The sequence below is a fragment of the Octopus sinensis genome, linkage group LG4, assembly GCF_006345805.1.
Source record: "Octopus sinensis linkage group LG4, ASM634580v1, whole genome shotgun sequence".
Lineage (NCBI taxonomy): Eukaryota > Metazoa > Mollusca > Cephalopoda > Octopoda > Octopodidae > Octopus > Octopus sinensis.
In genome coordinates, this window is record NC_043000.1 from 16,725,335 (window position 1) to 16,737,802 (window position 12,468).

At 36.5% G+C, this 12,468-nt stretch overlaps 1 protein-coding gene across 34 annotated transcripts in view; it reads right to left on the bottom strand.

The window, feature by feature from the left end:
• Positions 1-12,468, bottom strand: part of LOC115210251 (titin) — a 626,493-nt gene that overhangs the window by 166,474 nt on the left and 447,551 nt on the right. For 32 of the 34 annotated variants that reach the window (XM_036501835.1, XM_036501827.1, XM_036501837.1 and 29 more), the window contains 2 exons: positions 7,938-8,149; positions 4,208-4,418 (listed from right to left, as the gene is read on the bottom strand). In XM_036501835.1, the coding sequence (XP_036357728.1) occupies positions 4,208-4,418; positions 7,938-8,149 (423 nt within the window). The remainder of the gene's footprint in view (positions 1-4,207; positions 4,419-7,937; positions 8,150-12,468) is intronic. The other 2 variants (XM_036501830.1, XM_036501825.1) reach the window with 1 other exon arrangement.

Consider the following 12,468-nt stretch of genomic DNA (forward strand, 5'->3'; position numbering starts at 1 on the left):
ATATCTATACTAACACAGAAATATACATTTTTTGTCTGGTTCTTTTACTGGTTCCAGTCACTGGAGAGCAGCCATAATGAAGTGTTTAGTCAATCAAATTGACATCCAGTACTTATTTTTAAGCCTGGGATTTATTCTATCAGTTATTTTTGTCAAACTGCTAAGTTATGGGTATGTAGATAAACCAACACTGTTTGTCAAGCAGTGAGACACACACACACACACACACACATGTATATACACAATAGGCTTCTGCATAGTGTCTATCAACCATAGCCCAGAGCTATAGTAGAAAACTCTTGCCCAAAGTATCATGTAAGTGTGATTGAGCCCAAGACCACATGATTGCAAAGTAAATTTCTTAATCACAGTCATTCCTGCAATTCACACACACACACACACACACACACACACACATACACAGTGTGTGGAAGCCTGAAAGTGTGATCACTTTGGGATGAAGTCATTTTTTAATAATAACTGGTACACACTAATAACCAGCTGATAATTCATTTTGAACAGAGTTCAAGATCCACTGGTTTCATAACAATAATCATTTGATAACTTTATCGATGATTATAATAAGCAGCTTCTACTGTACACACAAGCACACACATACTTTAGTGCAGGTTTCAGGAGAACTTTTATTTCTTTTTTTTTTATTTTGCTACGTCAAGTTCACATTTGGGATAGAGAAGGGATAAGATGTCACATAGAACTATATTCAGTGAATACCATGCTAAATAGATGCTGTCTAATAGGAGGGCATCAGGGTTGATGGATTATAAACTCAACAAGCTGAATTAAGAGCTCATGCAGTGCTAAAGAAGAAAAAGATAAAAACCAAACCAAACCAAACCAAACCAAAATAAATGAATAACAACAACAGTAAGAGAAACAAAATAAAATTTTTAAAAAAAGAAACAATACTACTATGAAGACAAAGAATTTTCTTGCCAAAATTTGAATGCTCTGGCCTACCTGAGGTCTCACCTGATTTTTTGTCAATTAATACCAAGCTCTCAGCAACTGCTGATTTTCTTGCCAAGCAAGAATTTGGAAGGCACTTTTCAACATGGCTCAAGTTGAAAATGGATGACATAGCGCCGTGCCAAGTGAAGCAGCCATTTCACAGTTTCTATTTCAGTGAAAAGTTTTTTTTTTTTTACTTCTTTCGTTTTAAAATATCTTCACAATTGAAATAAAATCTGGCAGCAGATTATGGTGATCCCAGCAGATCCACCATGATATAGCAGTCCCTATATAGTCCAACATGATACTCAAGATCCTAGCTGGTCCTATTACCATTCTCCAGCTAATCCAGAAAGACAGGCAGTCCTCAGTTAGTTCATCATAATACTGGTAGTAATCAGTCCAACAATATGCTGGCAGTCCCCAGCTAATCAAACATGCTGCTTATAGTCCCCAGGTAATCCAACATGAAGCTTGCGGTCTCTGGTTAGTCTCTGATTAATCAAACACGATGCTTGTAGTCCCTAGATAGTCCCACATAATGCTAATAGTCCCCAGTCAACCTAGTATGATACTGGTAGTTCCTAGTTAGTCTGATATGATGCTGGCAGTTTTCAGTTAGTCCAACATGACATTGACTAACCTTTATGTTTACCAAGGGAGGTCATAATTTTCAGATCAACATAATCTATTCTCTCAAAACTCAACTTGGCTTAATTTAATCCTCAACTGTCTTCAGGTATCCTATTTTTGTACCTATACATATCGTGTATGGGATTAATCAAGACAGTTAATAACTCTAACTTGCAATGTCTCCTCTCTATAAGATTTAACTACAATTAAAGGAAAGTCTAATGAGTTAACAGTTACTGCCAAGAACATGGTAGAAGTAGAGTCAGAGATGCAGTCTTTAGTGACATGATTTGGAAATGAGAGATTTTTCTTCCAAGCAGGACTTCAACACTATTCCCTAATATTACCACAACTTACAATGTAACTCTCAGCCAATCCTTTTATAGACAGGTTGTCCTTCCACATTTAGTTGTGGAAGGCATTACCTTTTTAGGATTTAAGCAGGCATCATTGAATGTAGAGAGATAGGAGTTGGTCTTATAAAACTAGTTACCTCACATCAAACCAGTGTCTCCAAGGTGAATCTGATAGCAAAGTATAATGTTTAAGATTCCTCAGATATTGTAATACTTCTCATTGTCATCTGTACTGTATATTGTATTGTAAATGTGTTCTTATTTATTTTATGGTGAGTCCAAAAATTCAATGTTTAGTGAAGTGTGTATAAAATAATACTTTCTGATTTTGGCACAAGGCCAGCAATTTTTGAAGAAAGGAGATTAATTGATTACATCAACCCCAGTGCTCAACTGGTACTTTATTGTACTGACAATAGAAGAACGAAAGGCAACATTGACCTTGGTGAGATATGAACTCAGGAGGTAAAGATGTGAAGCAATTATCACAAGGCATTTTGTCCGAGGTTCTAATGATTCTGCCAGTCCATCATCCTTTGAAGGCTTAGAGTCAATTTCAATGAATATAAGATGTGACTGGTACTTTATTTTACCAACTCAAAACAAAGGTCACTAAATATTGTAGGGCATTTGTCTGACATTCTAAGAGTCTGCCAATCTTCAGTAAGACTAGCCAAAGTTATACAACATTCTACCAGCAAGTAAAATATGAAAAAAAAACCCCCAAAAAACCCCGTTTCTGGGACATTTTCACATAGCTTCTTTTTACCACTATAGATAATACAACTGCTGGACACTGGATTATGATTAGATAATACTGAATACCTCAACCTTTATAATGATGTGCAATGTGTTTTCAGTTGGCAACTAGTGCACACATTTACTGTGCACCGATATGGTATATATGTCTTATGCTCTACGGCAGTGAACTACTCAGTTGATGTGAATTTGAGTGACATAGACACATATGTAAGAGTGATGTAGTTAGTGTGCACCAAACAGCACTGCATTCAGCAGGGAAGCAAGAGCAGAAAAGAGTGACAAGCTAGGGTAATATTTATACAGGTTTAGTGTTTAAAACAGACGAGATCATAGCACACCACCACCACCACGGAAATAACAATTATGTCCTTGATGCTTCACTATCTATGGCAAGACTAGAATTCACAACAACCATTAGTTCATTAAGCATTGATTACATATAGCATTTTCACAAAATTCTATTACTGCAGTTTAACAGGCTGTGTTTAAAGACTATATTTATTGTTGTCCCATAGTGAATGTACTAAGATATGGTGTTAATCTCACAGTGTACAGTTCAAGTATTAAGTTTCAAGATCACACTGTAAAATACCAGCATTTGGTGTTAACCCACCTGACACTGTAGACTTTATTATCTACCAATATTTTCAAACTGCATAATACCAATGTTTGGGATTGTACAGTTCAAATACTAAATACTTTATTAACAATTAAATTCAGTATTATGTATTTTTATAAAAATTGAGATAATACTAATATAACAGTTTACTGCATGAAAATCCTGTTATGACTGTGTTCAATTCTTGCCGGTTAATCATAATGATTGCTTAGCCTTCAGTTCAATGTTTACAGAAGCACAACCAGGTGTCATGAGATATGTTAGACATAATCACTGGTATAGCAGTAAAACAACACACTCTCCAAGACATTGGGAGGACATTTACCAAGATGGCATTCTCAGAAGCTGTGCCAGGTTGTCATTGTGCTCCTGTTGCAACATTAATCCTGTTAAGAACCACAGTACTGCTTGGTGTCAATGTTTAACTTGGTTTCTTTGGTACTAAATGAATGGGACAAAATTTCCCCTACATAATGTTAGAGCTTGTGGTTAGTTTTGTCTCTAGTTGTCTAGGCAACCTTTCACCACAATTACATAAACAAAAGGAGGTAAACTAAAATATCTTGCTTGGAGACAAATAATTGCAAGCCAGTGCTCTTGAACAACTTAGGTTATGACCTGGCTGATAGTCCAATAACATCAGCAAAACAGGTTTCTTTCTATTACCCACAGCCCTATCTCAAAAACTTCCCTGTTGTTTTGGCGTGTTGGATGCTAAAATTAGGGCACTGTTAAGATGAAGCCAGAAATTTTATTTCCTTTGAAGATATTCTAAAGAAAGAAAAGCAAAACTGCGCTGGGAAGGAAAAGTTATTTGGTTAATTCATGCAGGAAAGATCAGAGAAGCAGGCAAATGTCAACTTACGCTTACCGGAAATACTGCATAGTAGACGAAGAGTTGGTGCGTCACCACCATACTGATTTATCATCCCTTTCTGTGCAGCCCTCGGAACTGGTATAGTGAGGGTTATAGGCTTGTGGAACTTACGGCGGCGTGGTGCCACTGTAACAATAGGACTGACAGCCACGCGGTTGCCGAGCATCTTGGCGACAAGTTCTGGAGCAATGGGCTGAGCCTAATGGTACAAGAGACGGTAAAAAGTTTGGTAGAAAGCATGACAGAAAGCTAGACATTCAGTTTCCCATAGCACACAAACACTGACACACAATAAAAAATAACAACAAATATATATATATATGTATATATTAATCTTTATTAAAAAAGATTGCTAGAAAGTTCAATTTGCCACAAGATGCTAAGAAAAAAATTTGCTATAAAAAAACACTATTGAAAAAAAAACCCAACAAAATATCTAATTTAAAAAAAAAATAGGGAGAAGATATTTGAATAAAAGTGTGAGATAAAAAGACAATGGCGAAATGTTAATGTTTTACTGGCCTCATCCTCTGAATGGAGGGCTAAAAAAGTGAAGAAAACAGTCTTTTTAGATACCATTCCTGCTTTTCTTTGCTTTGCTCTGTTACTTAATGTAATTGTGTATGTTTATATGTGTGAGTATGTACAAATATTTGTAAGCATGTTGTGTGTCTGTGTATGTGTGTGTGTGAGGACTTGTACTTACTAGTGTATGCATCTGGGCATATTTGAGTGTACTAGTGTGTTTATGTAGATGTGTATAAAAGTGTGAGTGTGTATTTGTACATACGTATATACTGTGTGTGTGTGTGTGTGTGTGTGTGTGTGTGTGTGAAAATAAGAGAGATTCATGCTGTATATGTAAGATGTTCAATTTTCTAATTAGAAAAGAGGGCAGGCAACGAAAACAAGAACAAAAATTACTAAAAGAAATTGAAACATGTGTGGATAAACAATAATACAGATTAGCTCTTGAGGTTTGTCATAGCATCATTAAATTTTTGACACCTTTTCTGCTGCTCTTGGTGAGATATGCAGTTTATTGTAGTATCATGCACAACTTTGCATACACTTTGGTGCATGAGGAATTCACATACCCACATATGATTGAATTCTATAAGGTGTCTACAGAATTTAGTTGTTGAATACAGGTACACATAGGCCTTACATGGACAGAGCCTAACATATGCACAGTTTAGTTTGTCTACATATACAAAAATATAAGTATTAATAGTTATGTGCATACAGCCTTAAGCTTGGTACACACAAATTTATATAGACATTTTTTAGCAGCATGCACTTGTGTATACAGACTCTAGCTGGGTACATTCAAGTATATACAAACAGGGTGCCTTCGTGTGGATAAAGGATCCAGCTGAGTTATGAACCATTACATCCAGATTTTGAATAAGGGGTTACATAATGGTTTCAAATTTTGCTACAAGGCCAGCAATTTCAGGAGTGTGGACAAATCATATTGACCCCAGAGTTCAACTGGTACATATTTTATCGACCTTGAAAGGATGAGAGGTAAAGTCAACCTCAGCAGAATTTGAACTCAGAACACAAAGATGGATGAAATACTACTAAGCATTTTGCCCAGCCTGCTGACGATTCTGCCAGCTTGCCGCCTTAGATAAAGGGTTAAATAATAAAAAGAATTAGCAAAAACTGTGGGGTTTCAGCATCTTGGGACATTTTCTAAATGGTCAGAGCATCAAAAACTTGCAACTGAAAATAAAGGTTTTGAGTGCAAACCTAGCTTATGGACACTGATGTATAGAAATAAACATAAAGCTTCTTTAACCCTTTAGCATTTAAACCGGCAAAATCCGGCCAAAAGTATTCAGCCTGTTTTATGTTCAAACTGACCAGATCTGGTCTCTCACACCAACCCTACAATATCGTTTTAAAAATTAACAGCTACCTCATCAAAGTCTCATAGCTACAAGATAATGCATGATTAATTCAAAACAATGTGGATAAAAAAGGATTAATTTTGGTAGAATAATGCGAACAGTAAAGGGTTAAATCACTGGAGACTGAACTGATTGACTGGTTGTGTTAAACAGACAAAACCACAATAAACGAAGCTAACAGTCCAAAGAACTTTCGTTGTGATTCTAAAAACTCATCTCAAATATACAAATGATTGATAAACTAACCTTAGTATCTCACCATTCTTAGTATCCTGTAATAAGGGTCTAATTTCCTGTGTTAGTATGGATTAGGTGTGGTAGAAAAACAAATGTACATGATGCTGTTTTGGCTTATTTCTTTATCATACAGTAAAGAGTAGCAGGAGACTTAATTCATTTGATATTTCATGGTCTGATATGCCTCCTGGTATGATTGACAAGTGTCCAATATACAGTAGGCACTTCATAGTCATACCAATTTACAATAAGCATAGTATAGGCATATCAGCATACAATAAGATTGTGGAAGCACTCCGTCGGTTACGACGACGAGGGTTCCTGTTGATCTGAATCAACGGAACAGCTTGCTTGTGGAATTAACGTGGCTGAGCACTCCACAGACACGTGTACCCTTAACGTAGTTCTCGGGGAGATTCAGCGTGACACAGAGAGGGACAAGGCCGGCCCTTTGAAATACAAGGTACAACAGAAACAGGAAGTAAGAGTGAGAGAAAGTTGTGGTGAAAGAGTACAGCAGGGATCACCACCATCCCCTGCCGGAGCCTCGTGGAGCTTTTTTAGGTGTTTTCGCTCAATAAACACTCACAACGCCCAGTCTGGGAATCGAAACCACGATCCTATGACCGCGAGTCCGTTGCCCTAACCACTGGGCCATTGCGCCTCCATAATAAGATTGTATAGTCCTATTAACTTGAAGTAAAATTGTATAAATCACCCAATTACAGTGAAATAGCATGGATGTACAGTTGCAATGATATACAACGTATAGAGGAGACTATTTCAACTTTGGTCCAGAGTTAGAGTAGTGATTACCAACTGAAGAATCATTGGTTCACAACTTACTTTTGTTGTTGCCCTATGTCCAATAGAGAAAACATTTAACTCTCAATGGGTCAGCCTACCTAGCTGTAGGTAGGTACCATGTTTAAACATTAGCTTAATTACAAACAACAGGTCTATTGTATATCTGATAAGTGCTTTTCAACTTGCAGTGTTAAGTTAACATGAACAGGTGGGTCTGAAGCATAATAGGGGTATTTCTGTCACAGATGTGGTTTTATCAATTCTATCACCACCCGACACTAAACACCACTTACTGCAAGCAAATAAAGAAGCCTCTACATAGTTACTTGACTTAATATAAATCACAACCAAATGATTTACTGTCTTAAAACACTGACAATGTGCAATGCAGTCCCGTCTATAAAAAAAAAAAAAGGACAGGATGGTTACAGCTGGAATGCCTTTAAGTTCTAAGTCTGCTGTATCTGAAATGTCTCAGGATGAAACAACATTAATAAACACCTACCATTGACCAATCACATCATCATTCATGACAACCAGAGTCATCTGAGTATTATGAGTGGATGTTTGAGCCATGATTTGCAAGGAATTCAAACCATGCAAACTACATACATACTCGAAATATTTTCTAATTTTGTCCATTACAGAACTGCTGGAGTGGACACATTTCAAAGATGCCCACTGTATTGTGGGTTTTCCTACCCCATGCCATATTGTATACACATGACAATAATGATAACAATGAAAAAACATACCTGGAGACCAACAGGGATTTTCTTGGTTAATGCTCCTTCAGGGAATATAGTTTGGACTTGAGGGACAACTGTGGAACTGAGCATTCCACCTTCAAAGCCAATTGTCTGATTTTCTTGACGTACGCGAGTAACAATCGCAAAGTACATGGGGAAATCTGTTGTTAGAATGCGTGTAATACGCTTGGCAACTAGTTCATCTTCTTGGTCCAATTCTGGTAAAAAAAGATTAAAAAATGACAATTAGATACCATAATTTTTTTTAAAAAACCCAGTGATTGAAGAATATTTCCTTTGAAAGAGATCTCATAATCAGCTTTTATAAATCTCTATTAAACAGAGAAAGTTGGCTCCAGTAATTTAACCTATGAAACTGTAGTTAAGCAAAACATTGAAATATTTGAAGAAATGAACTGTTTTTGTTAAGACTAAATACTCATCTCCTTTTCAAACCTACACCTAATTAAAACTATCTGTGCCAATGACATATTAACCAACTGTCACCTATTGTTGATGTAGGATATCATGTATTTAGTTGAGCAACGGATATGACCTACAAATTGTAAACATCACAAACATTATGAAGGTTTTATTTGATTTAATAATACAGTAGCAAAGCAAAGCCAGAGTACAAGTTGCTTTTGATTCCCTGTGAAAGCTAATGCTCTTCATTACATTGCTAATACTCTTAAGGAAGGCACGAACATTATATAATCATGTTCTCCTCTCCATATCCACAAATTTGTGGCCTTGTGCCTGTATAAGAATTCATGTTATTTTAAAATACATTATTTCTTTCTGAAGAAAAAAAGCAATACATGCTTTATTATGAGGACAAAGAATAATCAACTTAACCAAACCTTGATGTATCACTGGTATTTACTAAAATTTAGATGTTAGAAAACCAAGAGTAATGAAGGAGTAAACTAGATTATATAAAGAATATAGTGCACCTATTCAGCACTCTTGATGACTATTTCTCAATATTCTAAGAAGGGAAGGCTAAATCAAATATGGTGGGATCAAACTTTGTCACCACCATCCCATCCCATCCCATCCCATCCCAACTCTACTAATGTCATTGCTGTTGTTCATTAGTTTCAACCAGATCTTCTTGGTACAGAGGTACAGAAGGAAGTGAAGAGCATTCTACAGGTGTTCTACCGATATTAATTATAAGTTCAGTCCTATCTGGAACCATTCTCTACATTTTATAATAGAGTTACATGGCACCAACTCTTCAGCACTGTGTTCATGCATGGAAGCACTCCGTCGGTTACGACGACGAGGGTTCCGGTTGATCCGAATCAACGGAACAGCCTGCTCGTGAAATTAACGTGTAAGTGGCTGAGCACTCCACAGACACGTGTACCCTTAACGTAGTTCTCGGGGATATTCAGCGTGACACAGAGAGTGACAAGGCCGGCCCCTTGAAATACAGGTACAACAGAAACAGGAAGTAAGAGTGAGAGAAAGTTGTGGTGAAAGAGTACAGCAGGGATCACCACTATCCCCTGCCGGAGCCTCGTGGAGCTTTTAGGTGTTTTCGCTCAATAAACACTCACAACGCCCGGTCTGGGAATCGAAACCGCAATCCTATGACCGCGAGTCCGCTGCCCTAACCACTGGGCCATTGCGCCTCCACTTGTTATTGCATGACAACAACAGAGACAGACCAGGTGGACATAGTCAGAGCTACTGCTTGATAGTATTCAAGAAGGCTATTCAACTGATTCGTAAAGATTCAGTCATCAAAAGATTATAATGGTTAGTTTACAGACAGGATGCTTCTTATCTTAGCCTCTTTCATCTCCTTACGACTATAGCTTTGTTTTCTCTGAATTAACTAGCTGCATACCCTCTATAACTAAACACTTTTCATGTTATTTTTCTCCCGTGACTGCAACCCCTAGGAATTCCATCCTTGATTATGATCTTCCAACAAAATCTCATTAGAGTGAAAGTGCTGACAGGGAAAATTCTTCTGCCCTATTAACTAACATATATACAAAGGAAAGTGCAGTCATTCTACAACTGCCCACATAACCTGTAAGTAGCAAAATTTTAAATTATGCCTCTATTCTTTAATGTCGTTCTAAAACTAAAAAAAACCACATCACTGAAATCTGTAAACTACAAGATAATACATGATTAATTCAAAACAATATAAATAAACAAACATCACATTTGAGAGAAGAATCTGCACACTAAAGGGTTAAAGAATTATCTACACTGAAATAAATTCACCTCTGGTTCTTAGAACATATCTACATTTCCTTTTATACAATCAACACATCAATAACTTATCAAAATCTTGATACAACAACTAGTTTCAAACAACATCAAAACACAGACATTACAAATAAAACTATGGAAATGAAATAAAACTATAAATAAAAATAAAATGAAAATAATTGTAATATACTACAAAAAGTCCTTAAAGCATGCAAATCTGATAACCAGCTGATATGGCTTTGCCTTGCTACATCCAATAACTTCCCACTAACCAACATAATCACTTTGTGATCCTTGCATTAAAATAGATTTCATTGCTGTTTCAGCTTAATCACCAGATTTATCGTTCTTAGGATTAAAACAGGAAGGATTTAAAATGAAAAAGAATTTATATGTGGGCTGACGAGGGGAGGGGGTTACAATCTGCTTTATTGAGGCCAGACAGAGCAACAGATACGGTTCTCTCAAACTAAATGTGCTTATTATTAAAGGACCCCAAAGGAAATGATTCTTATTAACCCTTTCGTTACTGTATTTATTTTGAGATGCTCTGTGTTTCTTCCAATTATTTTAAATATAAGAAAGAATTTAGTAAAATAACATCGTTATCATTAAGCTAGTGTTAGGAACATAAATTGTGACTAAGGTTTGGTGGAAATTTTGAAATCAAAACTTATGAAAACAAGACATTTATACTAAAGAGCCAGAGCTGGTTTCAGCCGGGTTGGTAACAAAAGGGTTAAGAATCTCCTTCTGTGATAGCAGAAACATAAGCTGGAGAAGTAAGTAGGTCCAGTTAAATCTGTATATACCATATGGCATGAGAGAAAGTATTTATTAATAATCTAAGATTTGCTTGGTATTTCATTCTCCTCCAGGCTCCTTATTAATTATAGCTTGGGGTTCATGGGGAAGGTAAAAAAAAAATTTAAAAAAAGGGATTTTGCTGCCAGGATATGGAAAAGAAAATATTGAAAATGACAGGCATTTAATCAACGGTGTAGAAGTAGCCAATCAAATTCTTCAGAAGCAATCCATATGCCTGGTGCTCAGAATATGCAAATATCTGTTCTAGATGTGGCCACCTAATCTTTATAGTGGGACAAGATTTAGGACTTATATAAATGCTTCCTACTTTAAAGATGGTAGGGAATTTATCGAAGGAGATTAAGTAGGTTAAACAATTATGTCAAAGATAGCTCAGTAGCAACTGGAAAAAGGAAGAGAGACATTTCCATGAGCTAAACACACACACACACACACACACACACAACACCGATTCTATCAAGTTGAAAATGCATTAATAACTACATACTAACATGCAGGACAATATCCCTTCTACTAATGAGAAAAAGATTCCTTGTAATAATAAAAAAAAGCACAAACATAAGCTAAATCCAAATTGAAATGTGTCCCCAGAAAATTTGTTCTTCCCTAATTTTTGAAATACAAAGCTAATCTATGCTAGCCAGATAGAAGGTTGATAAAATGCTACACACTGACAATCTAGGTTAGAAAATATAGTCAGTGAAGCGTTATAAATATTCCAAAATAAAATAAAAGAGCAAATAGTGAAACAAAACACACCAATGACTAATGTAAACTAATGATTTTAAGCTAGACATATACAACAGCAAAAACAGATGATCAATGAACTAAAATAAAAATTTCAAAGCATACAGTAAAAACTGAAGAGCTAAAATACACAAAATAAAAAATACAATAATTGGGTAAAATAAAATAAAATAAAATAAAAATAAAAGTAGGGGTTAACCCCTTCAAGTCCATTGTAATGATATTAAGTTTCAGTGTGTAAGCTTTTAAAAAAATTTTTTTTGGTACCGAACATCATGTTGTGTCCAGTAAGAGTAGACCGTAGTAATACTTCTCCAGGTTAGCCCTGATCAAAGAGAGCTATCATCATCATCATTGTTTAACGTCCGTTTTCCATGCTAGCATGGGTTGGACGGTTCGACCGGGGTCTGGGAAGCCAGGAGGCTGAACCAGGCTCCAGTCTGATCTGGCAGTGTTTCTACAGCTGGATGCCCTTCCTAATGCCAACCACTCCGTGAGTGTAGTGGGTGCTTTTTACGTGCCACCTGCACAAGTGCCAGGCGAGGCTGGTAACAGCCATGATCGGTTGGTGCCTTTTATGTGTCACCGGCACGGAAGTCAGTCAAGGCGACACTGGCATCGGCCACATTCGGACGGTGCTTTTTATGTGCCACCGGCACAGGTATCACAACTACAGTTGCCATTTGATTTTTATTTGATGTTGATGTGCTTGACTCAATAGGTC